Raw genomic sequence first — 25,255 nt, forward strand, 5'->3', positions numbered from 1 at the left:
CTTTTCATTTGTTACACAGCATTTTTTTTTATAATTTATATGATTTTTATACAGCGTTATCATAATTTGTATTATAAATCTTTCATTCTCTTTTAAGAAATTTTATTATTTGTGTGTGTAGTGTTTTACAGCAGTACTTGTGTTTAAATGTGCACATCAAAGCTTATTAGCTGCTTTCAAGAATGTACTTATTTTTTATTGAAAGTGTTTCATATCAGTTTGTGTATGTTGCCTAAAAAAAATATGACAAATCTGGTAAGTAGAACCTTTTACTGTATTAAAAACAATATAAAAGTCATGCTTGGCATCAGTAATCAGTTTTAAAAACACATACAAAACTTATCAGTGAGACTTATCAATTAACAACAGAATTTCACAAATGCTTGGTCTGATGTCTGATATCTACATTCTAGAGATCTAATGCTAAAATTATACAGTTATAAATCATAATATACACTATTACAATACTAATTTAAAAGGTAGCCTACAGTATGTGTTGTAAATTTACTTTTTAATTTGAGAAAAAACTGTTGTAAATTGTTGGTATGCAGTTTTAAAATATGCAGATTTGTATTATTGATCCAATCACCAGAGCCATAAATTCCAAGTGAGTAATCACTTTGGACCTGCAGGAAAATGAAGTTCTGACAATGTTGATTGGCTGATGGCATTACAAGGATGCCCATAGTCCCAAGCCCTTCGCTAGTAGTAACAATCCTGTGATGTTAAATGCAGCAGACAGTGAGAAATATAAGTCCATGTCATGCTTTTAAGAGCCCTTTTAAAAAATGGACTGATTTGTTGTTTGCAAAAATAAAAAAGAAAGAATAAGAATACACAGCTAAACTTGCATAGCTGTCAATGAAGAAGCAGGCTTTTTGCCAGCATAATCATGTAGTCACGCCATCTAGGGGCTAACTGCTCATGATAACCAGCCAAACCCTAACCTCTTGGTTGCAACTGACTGACATGTTCCTGCTGTAAAGGCAACAAATTTGGCATGATTCCTCCACTGGCTGGAAGGCCTAGAAAAATCCTCATCTGCACATTACATAACATTTGCAGAAACTGGCAATCAAAGACTATTTCTTTTCTTTGGCAGTAGATTTAAATGTAAATTTTGTGTTATTTGCTCTGTCCTTTCATCCCTTCCCTCCACCCTGAAAAGCTCCATTGCTGAGAGTTGACTTTTTCAGCTCAGTGTGCATGCCCTGGGTCTGCATTTGTTTCCATTTTAACACCTGTGGTGCCAAGAGCTCCCAGCACTGCTTTTCCAGTTTTCATGCCTCGAGACATGGGAATACGAGTGAGCCCTGATCTCACAGATGGGACATCCGGAACGGGCTGCTGTTGAGTAACAGAGAGAAAATTAATGTATCATTACCACACACATACATTAAGAAGATGTGTTGAAGCATTTTCCTTCACTAACCTCACTGATTTCACTGATATTTCAGAATATGATGCATACAATACAATACATGCACATACTGTATCTAAGACATTGGCACAAGGGACCAGTTATTTCTTTTAGATCAACAAATATCATTACAGAGCAAAAGTTTGACGATAATCTTGCAGAGCATGCTATATCTTATTCATAGATCTTGTTTTTAGCTATCTACATGAATAATAACAAATCCAGTTTAATGGTACAGACATTTGAAGGTAAGTCTATCACCTCTTTGAGTACTAAGTTTTGTTATCGCCACAGTAGCACACAACACGTTTTTCATCTATCATGTTTAACAACACCCCTTAAAGATTCTGTTTTACATTCTGAAGACTCTATTAGCCATGGTAAAATCACTGTAACATATGGCCTCTTTTGGCTTGTTATTTTATCTTATTCGTACATGGTTTAAATGAGACACTCACCACTGAGAGTGTAGGTCTGGCTGGTGCTTTAGTGACCTGCATGACGGTGATGCTGTTCGTCACTTTGCTGGCTGTGGATTTGGTAACAGTAACACTGTGTGGTGAGCGTAGCACAGTTCCAGTAGAAGCTTCCTTACTCTCAGATGATGCAGGAGTACATTGGGCCATGACGACTGAGCCATGATTTTCAGTGGGCTTCCTTAACTTTGAGCCTAAGTGAATGTGAAACTTATTGTCTTCTGTGGTGATGATATTAGCAGGTGAGTTGCATTTCTTGATTGGCGTGGGGACCATTCGTTTCTCAGGAGTTACCTTGAAGACAGCTCTGCCTGTTATCATGTCCACAGGCTCTGGGGAGCTGTCTGGAGACAATGCAGACATGCCATTGAATGCAATGGATACAGGTGATAAAGGTCTGTCCAAAGAAGGAGACCTCATGATATCTGGACTTTTAAGTCTTGAGATGGTTGCAATGGTCATTGGGGATCTAGCTCTCTGTGGTTTCTTTGGCAATTTGGTTCTTTCATTTGCAGGCATGATGGTCAGCAGAGGCTTCTGAACGTCTTGTGAGAGTGTGGCAGAATCTCTCTTTTTAATCAAGTCCTCAGAAGAGGAACTGCTGATCTGTAAGTTTGTTTCACTGGTCTGAATATCTGAGATACTTTGATTGTGCAAAGGCTGGCCATGCTTTTGGGACAAGTTTACTTCAGTAGGTATGGCTTCCCCACTGGAATCCAAAGACATTTCAGAAACACTGTTGTCTTTCTTCTTCATCCAAGGAATCCAGGACTTCTTTACAGTCAAGTCACTGACTGGCGGATAGAGTTCTTGCGCTGTCTGTCTCTGTGCTGACTTCTTTAAACTCCTTTGATGAAGTCTACTCATTATACGATTCTCCTCTTGAACAGATTTCTTGATGAATGCAGCAGTAGTGTCATTGTCAGCAATCCTGTTTTCAGTCAAATCAGTCTGTACTCCAGTTGATATCATTGGTACATCCATCATTTGGATTCTGTTGGTACATGGCCGCAGGGTGCGGCTGTATCGCTTGGTGACCTCAAGTTCTTTGGTGAGGTTTAGAACTTCATTGGCTATGTTCTTTTTCTTGTCCTCCTCTTCCAGGAACCTCTGTTGAAGCATGGTGTGATCCACCTGTAGCTGGGAAAGCTTGTCTTCTTTGTTCATGAGTTCATGAATTTTCTCCTTCAGGGCTTGCACATCTGCTTGAAGGTCTCTAGATTTAGCCTCCTCCATCAAGAAGCGATTTCGTAGTTCAGCCTCCTGACTACCTGCCTCACCTCGCTCTATAGCCTTATTTAATGCAATTTGACCTCTTATTTCCTTCACTTGCTGTGAGAGAAAATTAGCCCTTTCTTGCTCAAACTTGTCCTCTGATTTGTTCAGGTCACCCTCAAGAACTTCAAACTGCTGGAGATGGTTTTTCAACCTTTCAACCTCCAAAGTCAGCTCCTTAACTTTATTTTCATCTTGTGTATATGCTTCTTTCATTCCATTAGTACTGTGCTCTATCTTGCCATCCATGTAGCTCAGATCATTATACTTCTCTTCTGCATTGGTAAACTTTCCTTTCATCTCATCTTTCTCCTTGACGAGGGCAGATATCTTCAACTCCATCTCTGATTTTAGTTTCAGACGTTTCCTGCTCTCCTCTATCAGCCTCTCAGTAACTTCCATAACTTTCTCCTGCTCTGCCTTATACAGTTTGTTCAGTTCCTCTTTCTTCTTTTCCTCTGACCTAATTCTGTCTGCCATGTTATTGTGCTCATTAACCATTATTACAGTGACTGATTTGAGTTTCATTAGATCCTCTTTTAAATCCAGTTCATCCTTTTCCAGTTTTAGCTCAGATGACTCTAGCTCTTTCATACGGATTTTAACCATCACTAGTTCATCAGTCAAGTCTTTTGACAGGCTTTTTTCATTCTCCAAAGCTGCCTGCAACTGGGCATATTCTGCCCTGCCTATACTAAAGGTCATATCTTGTTTTTCCAATTGTGTAATGTTCTGTTGCAGTTTTTCCACTTCCAGCCTCAGCTCCTTATTGTGAGTCTCCTCAGTATGAAGCTTCTTCTTCAACTCATTGCACTTGTTCACAGTTTTGGTGATCTCTTCGTCCTTGCCTTCCATTTCCAGAATTCTCTTACGTAAAGTCTCAAGTTCTGCCATCAGATTTGAGTTGCCACACTCGCCCTTACTAATCTTGTCTCTCAACTCCTGGAGATCCACTGCTGATTTCTGAAGAACTTCATTTATCTCCTTTAACTCATGGAGTCTGCATGACAATTCCATCTGTTTCTGGGACAGTTGTTTATGTTGACATTCCTGACTGGACAGTTTTGCAGCCATCGCTTCTTGCTCTTTTGCAAACCTAGAAGATCTTACCTCCAACTCAACTGCAAGATCCAGGATCTTCTGGCTGTCCTCCTTTGCTTTTCTCTCTGACTCACTGAGTTTCTGCTCTTTTTCCTGGAGTTTTTGAAGAAGATCCTGTATTTTGTTGCTCAGTTTGTCAATCTTTTCTAAGTGGAGTTCTCGCTCATCAACCATCATCAGTGCAAATGACTTCAACTTAACCAGCTCTCCAGAGGTTCTATGCATGCGCTTAGTAAATTCTTTTTCCTTTCGCATTTGGTATGCTTTCTCTTGTTTTAGCAATATCTTTAACCTATTGAAGAAGAAAGAACAAACATGACAGAATGTTGTGTATCTTATACTTCCATGCTTGCTATGGTTAGAATTGGAAAACAGTTTTGTGTACCATTTGTTCTATGGACATGAATGATACCTCAAATAATTTGGCTTGTTGAGGAGAGGTGTACTATTACTTTTTTTAAAACCTCAGACATACAATTTTTGTCTGGCAGATGATAAAACAGGTTAAAAAATCCCCTAGACTTGAAGGTGGTTCTCAGACTATATCTAGAGAGACAAGAATATTATAAACACCTGGGGTGGGCTCTTTTGACTTGGGCCAGTAAGCAACAACCCATAACACCCTTGTGACCGCATAGCAATAAAACCACTCAGAATGCCTTTGTCACTGCATAACAATGCACTGGCAACCACTGACAACTCCGTGGCATCATAGTGGCAAGTTTTGCATGCACAAGCAACACTTGCATTTTCATTATATAATATAAAATCTTGATAAATTATTTATTGTACATTACATGGAACTCTTGCCTTCCATAACCCTCCTCCCTCACCTCTCTCGTTCCTGCTCCAGTAGGTTGGTGAAATCATCACTCTTGTTCATATAGTCCACGTGTTTACGTTTCTCAGTGTCTAGCTCATGGATGGTGTGTCGGTGGCTTTTCTCTGCCAGCAGCAGTTGTTCCAGCATGTGGCGGTATGACTCTCTGTGTTTATCCTGTAATCTGTCCAGCTGAGACACAAAGATAATAAATAACACAATTGCAAATTTGACAGAGGAAAGGACCAACACTTTTTTAAATGCATATACACACTAATTTTTAGAAGTTATGCCAACATAGGACCCAGAAGTATTTTTACAATTATTCCACCTTTAAAAAATATTTGAATGTCATTAAATTAGATGACAAATTATTAAATCAAATGTAATTTATTTTAAAGAAATATAGCACAAGCACACTTTTCCAGCAAAACATTCCACAATAATTTGTTAGGTTGTGATGGTGAGCCTGTGGAGCAGTCTAACATCACATACATTTACAGTGTTTAAAGGACTTATATATTGTTTAAATTAATTTTGGGTTTTCATTTTAGGTCTTTAATGTGTTTTAATGTGCAAATATTGTTTATCAGTCCTATGTATTGCATTTGATTAACTTTTTAACTCTTATTTTAACTCTCGTTCTTTATTTGAGTTATTTCTTTTTTTTTTTAAGAATGGGGAGGTGAGAGTTAATTTTATTTCAAATACATGTTATGTTCCAATTTGCAGAGGTGGGAAAATGTGTATAGGCCTGCCACCACTAGAGGTGCTATACAAAGTGGCTGATGAATTGCTTGTTTTTGGAGCACATGGATGGTCAATGGTCTGCACTTATATAGCACCTTTTTGACCTTAACAGTATTCAAAGCGCTTTACACTGCATCTCATTCACACACAGAGCTGCAGTAGTATTAAGGACTCTGCCATTGGGAGCAACTTGGGCTTCAGTGTCTTGCCCAAGGACACTTTGGCATGTGTTGATTAGTGGACAACTCGCTCTACCACCTGAGCCACAGCCGCCCCCCGATGAGGCATGGAGAAACAAGGTTGTTTGCACTGCTTCAGTATTAAGGACTCTGCCCTCCATTGTTGAGGGAGGGAATTTGGTACTGCTTTAGTACCCAACCGTTTTAGGTTTTAGGCTTTTTTTTTTTTTAAATGACCTTGTTTTTATTTGCTCTTAACACTGTTTGCACATTTTCACCTCATGGACAAAATAAACACCTTTTTGGAATGTAATTTCTGCTTCCATGTGTGATTCTCTTCATGACCACTCTGGTCCCTATCACATAGGATTTAAATATTAGAAAAAAAATTATTGTTGAACATTTCCAAATGTAATGTGATGAACCAGTGATTTCCTGAGTGATTACCTAGACACCTAATGGTTTAATGTCATAGCAAAAATGGCACTTGGAAAGGTGAAGTTAGTCTTGAGAAAAGCTCAAGTGTCATTTGTTTACAGATGACACTTGGTTTGATACCTCTGCCATAGGCTTCTCATACACATTGTCATGGTCTGTGTGGTTCTTGTTGAGCATGCCGTCTCCCAGCAGGGCCTGCAGGGGTCTTGTGGGCCTTGCTGAGCCATAACGAGTCTCTAGCTCCACTGGTCGACTCAGCAGTGCAGACCTCAACAGACGGATCACATCTTCTTGTGCCTGGGTCAAAAGCAAAATAGTCATTACTGATAAGTGCAACTAACCTTCAAATTAAAGAATATTTTATACAGAAGAAATGCTATCTAAGCAATTGGTTTATCATTATAATCATATAATTTTATCCTGATCAATTCTGGTGTGGTAATACATCTCAAACATAAAAACAAAGTTTTATTATTTTGAATATGCACCAGATGGCACCAGACACACTAACAACAGGAGGAACAGGCCAACTCTAAACTACTTCGAAGTGGAACACTGAAAATGTGTGACTTTTTGGAACATGACACAGGACAATAAAACAAACATTGTACTTCTAAAGACATTTTCAACAGATTTTCAGGCTTTACAAAATGTTCAACCTGAATCTCTCCTTCCATGATCCCAAGCAGTTTCAGAAGGTCATTTTTGGACAGATCTTTCATGACAAACATTTGGTCATCATTCTGTGTTGCTTTATCATCATTATTTGGCCCAATCTTTTCTTCATCATTTGTTTGTTTAACCCTATCTTGTATTTTCCCCTCCTCTTCCTCTTTGATGTTATGTGAAGTTTGTGTGACGACCAGTTCTTCATTAGCTGGGCTGTCCACTGTATTGCCTGTGGACCTCATTCTCCCCCTGTGATAGAAAGGAAGAAGAAGAAAAAAATGAAATAGTTTATAAAATGTCTGCGGTTGATCCTGTATTTCGGTATTTCTTCATACAACCGTCCTAGGGGTTGATTTTTATTGAAAGAAACACATTTCAACTTTTTACCTTTTCGTTATATGAAATTCTCATTAAACCCGATTCATTTTTAGTATTTGTCAATTTCCTTTTAATGTTTTACCATTTTCACAGACTCCCAATATAAATCCATTCTTAAAAGTATTAAAAACATGCAGAAAACTCCATGGAACATCTGTATGTCTGACATTTACATGCAGTGACATACAAATTGCTGAGTTTAATTGTTAAAACATTCCACAATATTGCAATATTCAGTTAGGGTCTTTGAAATTAGATATTACATATCACATGATATAACCAAACAACAATTGGTCAAATTATTACATTTTTTCCCTTACAAAACATCTAGAGTTGCTAGTAGAAACTTGGCACACATTTCCCACTCATTATTTAATATACAAATTAGCTTGCGATTCACCGAAATAGTTTGCCAGAAGTTAGTCACCGGTAGTTGTGAACCTGCAGCAAACCTATGGCAACAATGAAGTGTTGGCTGCAAAGCTCATTTGCATGTGAAAACAATGAGTGGCAAATTTGCTGCAAAAATGCAGCAAGATTGCCAGAACTATTCATTATTGTAAGGGCTGCGTTCAGTTAGCATATTTACCGATTAGCCTGCTAACCCTGCATAGCTAACACTGCAGAGCTCACCGATTCAAACACAGATTCAAACTTATGGCAAGCTAAATGATGCCACAAACACACCAAAGATGTAAGTGTAAGTTTAGGCTAAACAGAAACAAAGGGAAAACTGTTACTATATAAGGCATTTAAACTAAATGAAAACAGATCATGTTAGTTCAGTGAAACCATTTAAAATTCTGATTAAGACTGCTTTATTCTTTGCTCTGTATTTGCATTTAACGAGTTATATGCACGTTTAATTAACATGTTTCGCTACGTGTCTGAAATTTTTAAGCATTGTTTTCTTTGATTGCTTCCCCTATGCATGTAAAAAAATCTTTCAGGGGGAATCACTAGAAATGTAATATGCAGTCTGTGCACTTTTAGTGCCCAATTCACAAAATAAACTATGCAAATCAAATAAAAGCGCAAATGCACCCACAAAATCTCTGCTGAACGCAATTTACACGGCACAATTCTTGATTTTACAGATCGGTTCTAAGTGCTAGGTTGTGGAGGATGAAGAAGACTACCACAGTGTCATGCAGGGACCTGAATTGGCTGTTTGGATTACGTAACATTCTTTTTTCTCCCATCATTTGATGAATAACTGCTGCCACGATAGCTGCCACTAGAAAATGTACACAAATGTCTATTTTTAATAAGATTCAATTTACTGCTTGCTTTTCGTGTGTTCTGAAGAAATTCAATTCAAATTAAAAGAATATTGGTTTAAAGCCAGCTTTTCATGCTTATGTGCAAACAACAGGTTGTTTTTCACACTGGGCCCGTGTTTCATTAAGAAAGGCTCAACATCTCATCAAATAAGCTTTACGGCAAAATCTTCATCATTGCCAAATGTTTGCTGCAGGTTCACAACTACAGATGAAGAGCTACAAACTTCTGGCAAACATTTGCGGCAAATAGCAAGCTCATTTGCATGTGAAAATATTGAGTGTGTGTCCTGTCTGATAGCCATATTCTATTTGTTTAGTGTAATATTTTCTGAGTCCTTGTATTAAACATTTTAACTTGAAATGTCTGTGCAGCATTTCTGGCAAACTCAAGCCCCATCAACCTGAGTTTAAGCAATCTTCACTCAGTAAAGGTGGCGCAGAAGCCATATCTGACACAGCATATATCACAAAAAGATGCATTTACAATGACTTTTAATGCTGTGTCCACAAATAAAGTGCACAGTGAGCTATATGAGCCTTAATAGCACGATACATAGACCTTCAAATGATAAAATCTCACATTAAAGGCAAACAAAAATAATGAAATGGTCAGTGCCTGTACATCTGCTCTGCCCAGGAAGTTTCACATTTCCGTGAGGCAGCAAACACAAGTATTGGCATGTCTCCGGGTACAATTCCCAGCAGTTTCCAGGTGAAATCAACACTAGAGGCACTACTGTGTTTTATTCCCTTTCACTCAAATCATGACTTCAATGGCTGATTATGTCTTTCTAAATACTTATTGTTCTCTCTATTAATCAGACCCTGCTACATTATGATATCAACACACTTTTACTCTAATGCATCATTTGAAAAACTATACATTTTAACACTTGTATTATCATGTTGGAATAAGTGTATATACTGTATGTAGGTACATACACTTATTCCAACATGATTTGTTTGCACAGTAGCTCACCTCACTGAGCGTTGAACTTTAGACTCAGTTGGCTTTTTTTAACCTTTCATTTATATTTTAAAACATTATTAGTTAGGTTTAGGATAAAGTTTTAGGTTAGGGATTGTTGCATTATGTTGTTACCATTTATGAAGCACTGAAACTTTGCTTGGTGAAAAACAACCGTGAATCTCAACTTCTTCAGAACGCAGCACAACACAATACAACAAATGAAACACAATGCAGGTGTTTAGAAATGCGTTCATAAAAATGCGGTTATCCTTCGCATGGTGCTGAAAGAAAAAACTGCGATATTCTTTACAACAGTCAAAAACGTCTATCCAGCGCATTAACAGTATATAGAAAAACTGAGCAGACACACATAAAAGCATGTCTGAACAGCCCCTATCTCACCTTACACCTAAAAAACAGACTGCATCCTGCCCAGAAAACCTGACGGTTTATTGCAACTTGTTGAGTTCGGGTCAATTCAAGAATGCTATTGCATGTGTAGAATAACCAAATAGTGATTTTGGTATTCGAATAGTGGTGCGTCGAACGGTTAACCGAATGTCGACTATCTGTGCACATCCCTAGTTTTGATCACTGCATGAATGCCAGAGGTGGACAACAGCATAAAGGCTCTTCTCATTAGTAAATGATGCAATCAAAATGAATATTCAAATGACATGTCAATTGCTTCTGTTCAAAAAAAGGCAAAATTGAAGAATCCTAAAACAAGACTGAGCAACAGGCTCATTTAAATATTCGAGTCAATGAAGGATGGATTTGTATTCACACAGGCGAGTAGATAGAAAAGACAAGGAAGATACATCAGCCTTTCATTAATTTATAAATGTGAAATGATAAAACCTGCTGCCATCTTTAATTAGTTTGATCAAATAATATTGTTTTATTTACATTGAAATCGAATGGTGTCTGAGGCTATTATTCTGCCTTTTGTGTTCAATGTAAGAGAGGAAGTCAAACAGATTTGGAACAATATAAGGGTGTGTGAATGATGTCATAATTTTCCTTTTTGGCTGAACTATCACTTTAAGAGCCAAACCATTGACCAGTTCCAGCTGTCAGTCACATCATTAGAGTCTCCTGCCACACCTCCTGAGATCCTCAGAGAATGTGCTGAGCAGCACGTAAATAGATGAACCAATATTTTGATGTCATGCCTTTGAGAGATGTCAGCATGCATAGTAAAGAGTTATTCTTAAAACATGTCTGACAGTTGTTTTGGCCATTTGTAGTAACTGCCTTGGGTGTTTTCACACATGCAGGGCTGGGCAATTGCAGTTACTTGGCAAAAATTGTAATCAATGCTCATTCCTAAGATTTATGGCATTTCAATTAGTGTTTGAGCTTAGCTCTGCTGCCAATTACAGATCTCTCCACTTTGTCATTCAGGAGAAAGGCAAAGTAGTTTTAACTCTAAATCTAAATATTCTAAAGTGACACCTGTTCATCAAAAGTATCCTGATTTTTCTGAGCTGGCAGTGCTATGGGGACCTAATCTAGTCTCTAAGGTCAGCTCTTGAAGATAACCAGCTGGTACCAGCAGCTGTCCAAAGTCCACATTCCTGTGCTGCCACTAAAGAAATGAAAGGTTTTAGTGGTCCTATCACACGATGGGCCCAATGTGTCTAAATAAGGGCTGAGAGAGTCATGCCATTTGCGATTGTGGCTCTGGCAAGACTGGTGTCTGCACACATGCATGGTATAATCTAACTCCTGCGGTGGCTGGTGCTTTATAAAAGAGGGGAACACAGATGTCAGTCAAAAAAAGTTTACTCACATCTTTTTCATTTTTAATACTCTTATTATTATTTATTTAATTATTCTCAGTTTTTTAGATGAAGGTTTTGTTGGTCTTGTTAGGCTGCTCTCCTAGTTTTTTCTCTGCATATAGGTATGAATATTACATCATTTCTCAAAACTTTAGTCAACAACATTAGCAGTGTCTGCCATTATGCCCCCAAAAGTAGCTATGTTGCCAACTCAAAAACAAATATTAATTAGTAAACAAAAATAAAATACCAAAAATACAGAACCTTATATTTACAGTTTTATTTACAACATATACATACTGTATGCCAGTGGTAAAAGAGAAGATTTATAATCACTAAATTAATTGCCAAATAAACTGCGACCAACTTCTGCACTGCCAATTACTCTGCAACTACTGAACGACAGCAATTGTGTTTTAATTTGAAATGCTGTCAATCACGTACATCACCGTTTCAATGACTGGCCATTTGTTATCTGGACCAGCCTGTTTGAGAGCTCAGCCAATAGAGAAGTCTATAGAGAAGTTAGGCATCCAGGTGGGATAAAGTCTTTAAAGAGACACAAAAATGAAATCCATTGAAAAAGAATCCACATCCAATCTTGAAGGAATATTCCGTTTCCATTCAAGTTAAGCTTAATCGACAGCATTTCTGGCATAATGTTGATTACCTCAAAAATGTATTTCAACTCATCCCTCCTTTTCTTTAAAAAAAGCTAAAATCTGGGTTACAGTGAGGCTCTTACTATGGAAGTGAATGGGGGCCAGACTGTAAACATTAAAATACTCACTGTTTCAAAAGTATAGCCACAAGATGTAAACAACATGTGTGTTAACAGGATTTGTGTGTATTTAAATAGCTTACTAACATTTTCTGTGTAATTTATGTCCAATTTTACAACTTCATTCCCATGAAGATATAACACGGTAAACCCTAAAACAACCGTTACATTTGGTTACATTTTCCTTGCTTATAAATCCTTATTTTAGTATAATAAATGCTGAGGGTTGAACATCATATCATAATTCTCAACCAGTGTTCCAGTGTTGTGGCCTTGCAAGTCTGAATGAGGTAAGTTGTTGCTTCAATGACAGCGGAAGACAGTCACATGCACTTGTTTATGTTCTTCAGCGTACTTAGTCATGATTGGTTAATATTGTAAACAAGCAAATGTCCTACAGTTTTTAGTTATTTTGTGTTTGTTTGTATGCTGACCTATAAATTGTAATGTTGTAATGATTCTGGACACAGGTAGTGACAGGTAGACGAAGATGATGTGATAAACCCAAGTGTAGTTTTATTTTTCAAACATTGAATCCAATAAACTTAATATTAAACATGACTCAAAACAAAATAAATATGACTAGACTTGACTAAAGATTTGACATAAACAAAACTTAACTTTGACTTGACTTGACTTGACTTGACTTGACTTGACTTGACCAAAACAACAGTTACATTCACAATACTCGACAAAGGACAATGGCAAACATGAGGGCTTAAATACATGACATGGGGGAACATAAACCAATGATAAAACAGAACTCTAAACAAGATAATTAAACAATAAACCAATGAAAACCAGACACATGAAAATGGAGAGAAAAACAGGACACCACATGACTAGGGGAACTAGATTTTCAGAATAAAGGACCTGAAGACATGAACAGGACTAATTTTTCTAAATAAAAGACACGAAACTCGTGGAGTATATGTGAATCCGGCCTTACAAGAAACAAGTCAAGCCAAACTTTTCCTCTCAATATGCAGTGCAAGGATCTCTGTGCTGAACATCTGCACTGGTGAGTATAATCTGCAAATTCACCATCCACTGACTAATCAAATACATTTTTAGTTCCATACTGCAAATTTTTGTTGCATCTGAATATCTCTATTTTGACCTACTCCTTGAAAAGACAAGGAAAAATACTGAAACTTTTGAAGGAGTCTGTACTGGGTTAATGGACACGTGTTTAAAAAGAGGTAAGAAGATCAAAGTCTATCAACTGCAACTGCATTAAGAGGCAATATAACAATTCACTTGTCTGTTAACTGGTATGTAATCAGAGACAATCCCCTTAACAATAAACATAAATTGCCAACACACCATGACAAGTACTTTATTTCATTCTCTTTGGTAAAATCTATGATCAGTTTCTATTAAGGCTTGAGTGAAAATAATATTTTCCGTTTCATCTTACTGTACACAGTCATCTGTTTCTATTTATATCGGACATCCATAACTCAAGTTCAGCCAGGGCAGTTATCGTACAGGTTATCTTTTCAGCTGGTAGTCTTACTACTGAAAAATACTCTGCCTGCAGGCAAAGTATGCTCAACAGTGTTTGGAGAGGCAATCTCATGCACCTGACCTTAACCTATCCAAACTTTGATTTTAAAGTCCCTGCACATACATATCATTCACATACATTTCAAAAGTTTAAAGTCAGACCTCAGTTTTAATGCATTTCCTATGTTAATGGCTTACATTCCTCATTTCATTTCAAAAGGACACTGTTCAACATTCAAAAATACAATTTTCCCATTTCAGAAAGTACCAGGACTCTAACCAACATAGGCATTGAAGGACCACAATAACCCTTACAAAATTCAGGTTAGTGGTCAATCAATATGGATTTTTCAATTGCTGAATCTTAATCTATTACCCCAATGAAATGTAGTTAGAGCCTTGCAAAGTACTAAGAGGTATTTATCAATACTAATCCAGGGTCTATCTCTAAAATGTTAAATTACTTCAATGCCATCACAGTAAGATAAACATTTATATACTGATAATCTGAATAGATAACAGAGTAAATTCAGGTAGTATGACTCTGTTTTAGGTGTAAATAAAACATTTATTACAATTGAAGAAAAAAAATAACCTATGACATTTCTCTTTCAAAACATGTTTTGTGCAATGATCATTCAATCCTGTTGAATGTCACTCCTTCAAATATGATAATAACTCTATCTAAAAGTGACCATGTCATGCCTTTATATTATTTGCAAATGTTCCTTGAGGTTCACTTATAATATAGTACATTCTTTTGCACCAAAAAATAAATAAAATAAGAGTCATATATTTGTAAAACACAGTGGTGGACAGTAACGAAGTAAATGTAATTCGTTACTGTACTTAAGTAGCTTTTTTGCGTATCTGTACTTTACTGAAGTATTTAAATTTGGGGAGACTTTTACTTTAACTCCACTACATTTCAGTGTCAAATATCGTACTTTTTACTCTACTACATTTTCAAAATCAGTCGTTCCTTTTTATTTATGAGTGGATAAAAACGTAACTGGTCAAACGAGCCACCAATCACAGTACAGTGCGCGCGCTTTGTTTTGAACTTGCCTTGGCGGCATCTACTAAGCGTGAACCAGGGGTGCGTTTCCCAAAAGCATCGTTAGCCAACTATGGTCGCAAGTTCCGTCGTTATCATCATAGTTCAACGAGTCGGTGTTTCCCGAAACCATCGTTCCAACGAACATTCGCAAACAGCATCGCAGAGTTGTGTGGTTGGAACGACAGCTCTCGACCTGTGGTTAGAAGCAGAGTTTCTTGTTATTATAACATGTGGGCTTAATAAATTATTATCTTGAGCCAAATAAGCAAGATGACATTCTGTACAATCAGTATCTTTTATTTAGAAGACATACAAATGTCCTTTATGTCTTTTAGTTTGTCAATAGATTTAAAGCACCGTTTTTGATGAGTGCGCATGTGTGAAGCGTGCTCTAGTGCGTAAGAACGAGCCTATGATTGAATCTGGAAATAAAGCAAATAACTGAGAAAAATATGAGATAGTCCTCAGATGACATGTCCGTAATTTATAGCAAAACATCTAGCATTAATTCGATCGCAAACAGATTCATTAAAAGTAGTTTTTACTCCACCACATGTGTGACATTATTAACCAACGTGGTAGAACAACCAATTTGCGACAATACGGTTTCGGGAAACAGTCATGACTAGCAAGTTGATTTCTTCAACAGTGCATCGTACTACGGTAGTGGAGCAGCAAGTTACGTCGTTGTACGGGAAACGCACCCCAGAGCCGTTAAATATGAGAGTTGCGAACATAGACGGTTGTGACCGTGATCTCACCGCTGTGCGGTCACGTGATTCGTGTAGCTCTCAATAGTTCCAAACAAATTTCGTTGCCAATGATTTTAAGTGGGGCAGAGAGCAGCAGCTATTATTGCAGCAATTATCGGTAAATATTGACGCATAATGTACATTGCTTATTATGTTGACACTAAAATGACTTGCATATAATAGCATTTTTTTATAAATTTTATATACATACATATATATACATCTGACTAATTAATGTCATTTTATTAATAGATTGGTGTGCCAAGAGTGACATTAGTCTTCATGTAGACGGAGTTAAGCAAGAGTCTTGTGACAAATTATAATAGGACATTATGGCCATAAAAAATCATAGTACTTGGATACTTAAGTACATTTGAAGGCAAATACTTTTGTACTTTTACTCAAGTGAATGTTTAAAGGCAGCACTTCTACTTTTACTTGAGTAATATTTTACCTTGAGTATCTTTACTTTAACTCAAGTACATGGTATGTGTACTTCGTCCACCACTGGTAAAACATGATCCTTTTCCAACCTCATTTTGACCCTCTATCAGAAACGCTCGGTTTTGGTGCTGCTTCTCCTTTAAGAATTGACAGTAAACGCCCACTGTTCTGATTGACTCTCTGCTTTTGACTGACCTGCTATCTCCTTGCCATCGCTCTGCTCGCCACTACTGGGCAGGGCTACAGAAGTGATGAGGTAAAGTAGCCATTGATGTGTTGTTGTGGAGGTCGTTCAGATGCCAATGTTTACCGCAATGTAAACATTACTTCACAATGTAGAGGAAGTAGAGAGTCATTTTGCCAGCTTGGTTTCAACAAATCCTCTTTTCGCTGTAAGGAGGATGTTTTTATAGTATAATTATTAATTCTTATATGTCAAAAGATCAAGGAAAAATGTACTCCTCATGTCATGACCCCTTTAAAAAGGGCAACATCATAGCACAACAAAGTAGAAAGGGGGTGGGGGGTTGTTCTTTTCTATTTAACCCATTAAAATATAATAGTAATAATTGGGAACATGAAAATTGGCTGATATTCTCATGAATATCAAATCAAAATAAAAAAGATTAATTTTAATTTTAACATTCATTAAACAAGCATTTAAATATATTTCAGTAAAAATTCACCATATTTTTCCTGTTAATTGAAAAGTAAGTCATGGGGAAATAAATGACATCAAGAATGAGCCAAATACACGTTTACTAAAAAAATAAATAAATAAATACAATTATTTAAGAATTAATAATGATTAGTTAATAAGTCACAAATGTAACTGATATTCACAGATATGCCTCTAACCTGTTACACACTACTGTAACTCAGCTTATTTGAACTCCTGAGGAAGCAGAAAAGAGTACACTATCAGTAAACCAAAACCAAGAGATGTAGGCCTCTCTGGTTTCGTGACATCATTGGATAGCACTTTAAAAGGTCATTCCAAAGGTGGTGGAGTTTAAGTTTGAAGTTTGTAGTATTAATAGCAGCCGTAATTGACACCTGTATGAGGCTGTGATAAAATAGAGTGCGCACTAAGTCAATGGACCAAGCATCTCTGAACATGACCAGTGACAAACATTCTAAAACCCTCCAGAATATCAGCAACCCAGTTACCGAAGTTTTCCAAGTACCTACGTCACAAAAACCTCAATATAAATAAATGTTCCAAGCTTCCTTTTCAAACTTCCCTGTGTAATTTTCTAAAAAAGGAGGCAAATGTTTCCTCCATTGACCATTCAAACCTGTTATAACAGCAATAAATAGTCACACCACTGACCAAAAGCAACAGTCCAGGTGCTAAATACCACAATGGCCTCTGAATTATGATATATAATTGTAATTTACTGTCAGTCAGCTGCCCTTACAGCAGTGAAAGACTGGAAAAATGCTGTGCTGCAATTTCATAGAAATGTATATAGCTATTTCTTCAGCTATTTGATTTGTTGTGAATTTACAGAAGCCCCACTGCTATAGTATACTGCATTGCACTGTGTTCTCATAGGATTATAACTTATAAGCAGCTAAGCGCTGCTTGAGCTTTATCATTGATGTTGTCATACAATCACTGTTCCCTCTAAGCTGCGCATGTGCATGGCCGCGCACTTCTGATGTCACACCAGCGCAGAAAACAAATGTATGCTGCACAGAAGACAGACACTGTGTAGCCCACAGTGAAGATTTGGGGATTGATGAGTCCTGGAAAAAGGTACCCGTGATGTTGAAGGTGTTGAAAAGCTTTTAAGGACAGTCTACTCAGCAGATCATCCGTAAAAAAGAGAAACTTTGATGAAACCATTTGGCGGCTGTATTGGAAGATGATACACTGGCATTTAGGCCATTCATCAGAAACTATGATGTCCTCATGGAATACTGCAACAAAAGAAGCGCAGGACAGTGATGAACCATTGCAAAATATTGCATAAAGAAACTGACTGACACAAAAAACAGATTTGTCATGTTTGTACTTGCTCATGTCATGGAAGAATTAGTAAAGCTCTGCCAGTCTATGCAGCGAACCAATATGTCTGCAATTAAAGTACACTGTCTCGCTAGATCCAAGATAGAGAAAATGCGCTCTCAGTACCTAGAAGAGGACGTTTTTGGAGTAGCCGTGCTTCAGAAATGATTGACAAGAGTGTTCCTGAAAACAATCAATGTCATTCTGTCTGGAATGTGTGCGACCACTTTGATGCGAGATTTCCTGAATCAGAACTGTAGTTGTGAAAAACCCTTGGTGGAAATACAGTGCACAGATTCATTTGGGAGACGATGACTGCATCCTGGCTCAATATGGAGATTTCAAGTTCATGTGAAGGAGAAGTTGATACATGGCATACTGAACACTTATCCAGGGATGATAAGCATGACACTGAAGTTGGAAGAGCTGAAAGACATTAGATTTGACATTTGTGGGACCTTTCAGGCCTCCAGTGCAGACTGTGAACAAGGATTCAGCCTAATGAACAGAATCATAACCAAAAAAAAACTGTATCAGCTAATGACAATCAAGACTTTCCTGCAGTCAGAAGAATAAATAAAGTGTACAGTCACTGGAAAACTAACAATAACAGAAGGTAAAAAATACAAGTTAAATATTATTATTACGTAACATTAAATAACATATTACACCCATGGTTTCATGTATTTAACACATGTTTGTATATACACTCGCCTAAAGGATTATTAGGAACACCATACTAATACTGTATTTGACCCCCTTTCGCCTTCAGAACTGCCTTAATCCTACGTGGCATTTATTCAACAAGGTGCTGAAAGCATTCTTTAGAAATGTTGGCCCATATTGATAGGATAGCATCTTGCAGTTGATGGAGATTTGTGGGATGCACATCCAGGGCACGAAGCTCCCGTTCCACAACATCCCAAAGATGCTCTATTGGGTTGAGATCTGGTGACTGTGGGGGCCATTTTAGTACAGTGAACTCATTGTCATGTTCAAGAAACCAATTTGAAATGATTCGAGCTTTGTGACATGGTGCATTATCCTGCTGGAAGTAGCCATCAGAGGATGGGTACATGGTGGCCATAAAGGGATGGACATGGTCAGAAACAATGCTCAGGTAGGCCGTGGCATTTAAACAATGCCCAATTGGCACTAAGGGGCCTAAAGTGTGCCAAGAAAACATCCGCCACACCATTACACCACCACCACCAGCCTGCACAGTGGTAACAAGGCATGATGGATCCATGTTCTCATTCTGTTTATGCCAAATTCTGACTCTACCATCTGAATGTCTCAACAGAAATCGAGACTCATCAGACCAGGCAACATTTTTCCAGTCTTCAACTGTCCAATTTTGGTGAGCTCTTGCAAATTGTATCCTCTTTTTCCTATTTGTAGTGGAGATGAGTGGTACCCGGTGGGGTCTTCTGCTGTTGTAGCCCATCCGCCTCAAGGTTGTGCGTGTTGTGGCTTCACAAATGCTTTGCTGCATACCTCGGTTGTAACGAGTGGTTATTTCAGGCAAAGTTGCTCTTCTATCAGCTTGAATCAGTCGGCCCATTCTTCTCTGACCTCTACATTTACATTTACATTTATGCATTTGGCAGACGCTTTTATCCAAAGCGACTTACAGTGCACTTATTACAGGGACAATCCCCCCGGAGCAACCTGGAGTTAAGTGCCTTGCTCAAGGACTGTGGGGTTAGAACCAGTGACCATCTGATTAACAGCCCTGTGCTTTAGCCACTACGCCACCACCACATCAACAAGGCATTTCTGCCCACAGGACTGCCGCATACTGGATGTTTTTCCCTTTTCACACCATTCTTTGTAAACCCTAGAAATGGTTGTGCATGAAAATCCCAGTAACTGAGCAGATTGTGAAATACTCAGACCGGCCCGTCTGGCACCAACAACCATGCCACGCTCAAAATTGCTTAAATCACCTTTCTTTGTCTTGACCAGGACCACAACCCTAAATGCATTGAAGCAACTGCCATGTGATTGGTTGATTAGATAATTGCATTAATGAGAAATTGAACAGGTGTTCCTAATAATCCTTTAGGTGAGTGTATATATATATATATATATATATATATATATATATATATATATATATATATATTGTGTTTTAAGGATGCTTTACAGCACAGGGATGTCTAAGACTAAGGGAATTCCCAGGTTAGGAGAAAATCTCAGTCAATTTGAAAAATCTCAGTTGGCCTGGGTAGCTCAGCGAGTTAAGATGTTGACTATCACCCCTGGAGTTTCGAATGCTGAGTGACTCAAGCCAGGTCTCCTAAGCAACCAAATTGGCCTGGTTGCTAGGGAGGGTAGAGTCACATGGGGTAACCTCCTTGTGGTCACTATAATGTTGTGCTCGCTCTCGGCGGGACATGTGGTGAGTTGTGTGTGGATGCAGCAGAGAATAACATGAAGTCTCCACACGTGCTATGTCTCCGCAGTAGCGCAATCAACAAGCCACGTGATAAAATGCATGAATTGACATCTCATACGTGGAGGCAACTGAGATATGTCCTCTGCCACCCGGACTGAGGCAAGTCACTACGCCACCATGAGGACTTCGAGCACATTGGGAATTGGGCATTCCAAATTGGGGAGAAAAAGGTTGTTTCAGGGATGTCTAGATGAATATAAAAGAATTTGTATGTTCAAAAAATTAGGAATATATTCATTCACAAAACATATTTCTAAAAAAATATTTAATAGATCGGTGTAAATGCTTAAATTTATTGTCTATTTGTTTTCATATTATATATTATATATTATAAGCCTAATAAAGTAATGAACTGTTCTACGAGATTAAATAAAAAAAAAAATGTATGGGTCAAGTCAAATAGAAATTTCACCTTAAAGTAACAAGTGCATGATGTAACCACTTTTAGTGTGTCCGCTATACAGGTCTGCAGACTGCAAATTACACCTCAACATTTGGGGGGGTTCTCCCTTAATGTTTGTCGATAGGGTTGTGGTTTTGCAAGGGTTAGAATCACAGAGTTATGGTGCTTTAAGCACATGCCGAGGCAGAGTTACAGCAAACAGGATTGGATCTGCTCAGATCTGCATCAACTAAGACTCCAATCAGGTTATTCGCAAAATAGCTTTCTGGGGGGTCTCTGGTTCGTTCCCCCCCGTGACCCCTGGTAATTCGTACCCTGCATGTCTGGTATAAGGGATGTTTCTACTCCGGTGGATCCAATTGAGAAAGGTTTTGCTCAGCAAGTACAAAATTAGTGGGAACATTGCATACAACCCAAACAGTAGTAGTAGAGTTCAGTAATGCAATACATTGACTTGACAAGCGACAACACTTTTTACTAAACAGCAATATCTGCATCTAGCACAGTTTCATGGCTGCAAATACGACCAAAAGACAGTATGAAATTTGACCAATTACTCCTAATATTATAATTTCAGCAGCAATAATTCTTCTATGCAGTGTTTGCAATCTTCATCACATTACATTTTCTACTCATGGGGCAACAATTGTAAAATTACTAATTAAATTAATTTGCCTACATGACACGAAATGCAGTTTTATGGACAAAATGCGCCCAAAGTGTCACAAAATGAGTTTCGTCGACAAAATGCTTATTTTGTGAATGAGATATCTATTTTGTCCATGAAAGGCAGTGTCTGGACAACAAAATGCCTTTCGTACACAAAATTATTTCCAGGACAACATCCAAGGAACTGCAGGCCTCTCTCGCATCAATAAAGGTCACTGTTCATGACTCCACTATCAGAAAGACACTGGGAAATGTGTCATCCATGGAAGAGTGGCGAAGCGAAAATAACTCCTAAACTAGAAGAACATAAAGGCTCTTCTGAATTATTCCAAAACACATCTTGATTATTCTCAAACATTTGGGAGAATGTTCTGTGGACTGATGAGTCGAAAGTGGAACTGTTTGGAAGACAGCAGTCCCGTTACATCTGGCGTAAATCAAACACAGAATTCCAGAAGAACATCATACTTATGGCCAAGCATGGTGGTGGTAGTGTGATGTGTGGGAATGCTTTGCTGCTTCAGGTTCAGGGCGACTTGCAATAATTGAGGGAAACATGAATTCTGCTCTCTACCAGAAAATCCTAAAGTAGAATTATGCAGAAGGATTATGCAGCAAGTGATCCAAAGCATAGGATTAATTCCAATTCTGAAAGGCTCAAAAAAAGCTAAATTAAAGTTTTAAAGTGGCCAAGACAAAGTCCTGACTTGAACCCGATTGAGATGCTGTGGCAGGACCTTAAACAGGCAGTTCATGTTCAAAAACCCTCCAATGTTGCTGAACTAAAGAAGTGCTAAAAAGAGTGGGCTAAAATTCCAGCACAGCGTTGTGAAATACTGATCTCCAGTTATCGTAAGCGTTTGGTTGTTGTTGCTGCTAAAGGTGGCACAATTAGCTATTAAGTTTAAGGGTTAGTTACGTTTTTCACATGGGTGATATAGGTGTAGAATAGCTTTTTTTCTTCAATAAAAAAAAATATATATATATATATTTGACAACTGTATTTTGTGTTTACTCAGGCTGCCTTTGTTCTATGCTATATCTCGTTTAAAGATCTAAAACTATTTAGTATATGTAAGAGAAAGTGTATATTTAAGATGATGTAATTGTTCATTGTTTCATCATTATTCAATCACCTTTTAGCTATTTTGATTTTGTAGAATTTTTCAAATGTAAACTCTATGAGGTCATAAAAACTGCCTGTATTCTAGACAGAGTAAAGCATTTCAAACTGCAAGGCAATGCATTACATATCATGTTAACTACCAAAGAGAAAGAACTGATCCCACTGTAAGTGAATGTATTCTTCATCTTAAAATAAATAATTAGCTTTAGATACACTTACCCTCAAATGTCCTGAAGCCTCACAGATTCCCCCTAAGTAGAGATATGCTCCTTGTTAGAGTCTCCAGAATTCTTCTTCTAAGTAACACCCCTTCAAGGTAAGTCCATTATGCAAAGTGTAGAAGTGTTGCTTAAACCTTTTCTGTGCAAGGAAGATCTATACTGAGAACCAGGTGTGCGCTCCCCTCTCTCACACTTCAAACCCTGGGTTAACAAGTGAAAGAAAACGACTGAAGCTGTATGAAATGCGGGTGAAAGAGTGGCTGTAAAACCAATGAGCCACATCTAGAGTGATAGAGAGTAAAGAGGAGGAAGACGTTATTCTACACCGGGGGCCGAAGGTGCACTACACTATACTACACTACACATGCTTCTTCTATCAGTGATACAGGACAGCTCCACTGTACTGCTGAGCTATATTTAACCTCTTGCTTACTCAGTTGTAGCCATTAGGGTGTGAGAGTCTGTTTGAAGTGACAGCTGAGCTTTCCAGCTCTCACGTTAGTGAATGTTAAAGCCAGTTACTCCACCCACATGCAGTCCAGGAACTCTGAAGCTGAGATAAGACAGGAGATCTAAACAAGTGTTTTGCCCTTAATAATATCAATAACAAGAAAAGGAAAGTTGTGCAAGACAAACTTTGAATATAGAAGGTAGAAATGAAAGTTTAAAAACCATGAAGTCTTAGAGCTAGAGAGTACTAAACATTTTTAAATTGATAACAGATTATATTATTTAATTCTACTATCAGAAGTTCTCTTCACTGTTGCCTCCAAGTAACACTTAGTGCATTTTTGTGCAAAGTAATATACTGATAACTATCAAAAACCAGCTTATATAAAATTGTCATCATAAGAATCCAGCACGTTTCCATGATAACTAATATTCTCTGCTTTTTACTTGAAAAGGTAAGCTGGCATTGTATAAGCTGGTAAGAACACAGGGTAAATGTGTTTACATGCAATGCAATATTGGGGTAAAGGGAAACAAATCAATCATGTTTTTGCTTACACCACTAAATAATAATGGCAAATGTACATTTATGGTAAAGCCAGATGATGGTCTCCACCAGATGACTCGAGCTCCTCTCAAGGTTTTTCTCTCTACTAACTAAACATATTTTTTTACTTGCCAAATGAACCTTTGGTGATAGATAAATAAATGCTTGAATGCAGACAAACACATTTTTCTCAGAAACATGAAAATTGAGTTTTTCGCATTCTGTTGAGAAATGCAATGCTGTTGTTCAAGTTTATTTTAAACTTGATTATATATTATTATTGAGCTCTGCTTTTTGTTGCCAATGTCAAATGCTTGTGTAATTCAAGATTTAAAATACATTTAAAACTGCACTAGGGAACTTTGTGCTCTCTAGCGACATCTGTGGTTAAAATTGCAAGCAATTTGCTGAAGAAAGTAAGTTTTGTTCCGGCTCTGCTCTTCTGCAAGGATGAATCTTATGATTTGAGCTTACCTGGATATCGCCTTTGTGTGATCATGACTAAGAGATATTCAGAGCTGGAGTAATAATGTTCTGTTTTCATGTTGATATTATGTTAAACGTTTAAACATTTAAGACTGAAATATTACTGGCTTTGATAAACATAAACACCACACCAAATATTTACATATTTTTAATGATTTAATTAATTAATTATACACTTATAACTCTTTTCTAACTCTACACAAAGCACTTTTATAGAAAACTGGGGACTCACCTCAACTACCACCAGTTGCCAGCATATTTTAATATGATTATTCAAGTATTTGTATTTAGTTAAATATATATAATTTAGTAGGTGAAATATGGCTCAATCAAAATATGAGTTCAATCAAAGACTTTATTATTGTATACTATTAGTCCTGATACATTTTATTTTATTTTATTTTATTAAATTTTTTTGTAGAACGAGTACAAGTACCGATACTTCATTTTTGGCACTCGCCGATACCGAATCTGGTACCATTTTTTTTTCTCCCTAATCTCCATATCAACAGTTTATTACAATTTTATAATCAAAATGGTGTTTAAATAAAGGAATTCAATTAACTTTAATCAAATGAAAATATAAAATGTATAACATTGTATTATTTTTTATCAAATGTAGTGCTTGTATACAGAACCTCCAAGCACAATACAGTTATATTTTGTCAAATAAAGTGCTGCATAACAGAGCATCACAGATGTTAGATACTGCCTAAGTACAATACAGTTATTACTGACGTATTATTAGTAGTAGTATTATTACAGTGAATATTACATAATATTACA

The 25,255-nt window shown here is 37.4% G+C and overlaps 1 protein-coding gene across 1 annotated transcript; it reads right to left on the bottom strand.

Moving 5' to 3' along the window:
- Positions 1-240: 240 nt before the first annotated feature.
- Positions 241-23,401, bottom strand: LOC127662664 (filamin-A-interacting protein 1). Its single transcript, XM_052153957.1, is given in 7 exon segments — positions 241-1,215; positions 1,217-1,344; positions 1,879-4,564; positions 5,106-5,284; positions 6,580-6,756; positions 7,119-7,377; positions 22,985-23,401. Coding segments are annotated over 6 exon segments (3,495 nt in total). The 5' UTR covers positions 7,371-7,377; positions 22,985-23,401; the 3' UTR covers positions 241-1,142.
- Positions 23,402-25,255: the final 1,854 nt, after the last annotated feature.

This window comes from Xyrauchen texanus, chromosome 22, assembly GCF_025860055.1.
Source record: "Xyrauchen texanus isolate HMW12.3.18 chromosome 22, RBS_HiC_50CHRs, whole genome shotgun sequence".
In the NCBI taxonomy this organism is placed as follows: Eukaryota; Metazoa; Chordata; class Actinopteri; order Cypriniformes; family Catostomidae; genus Xyrauchen; species Xyrauchen texanus.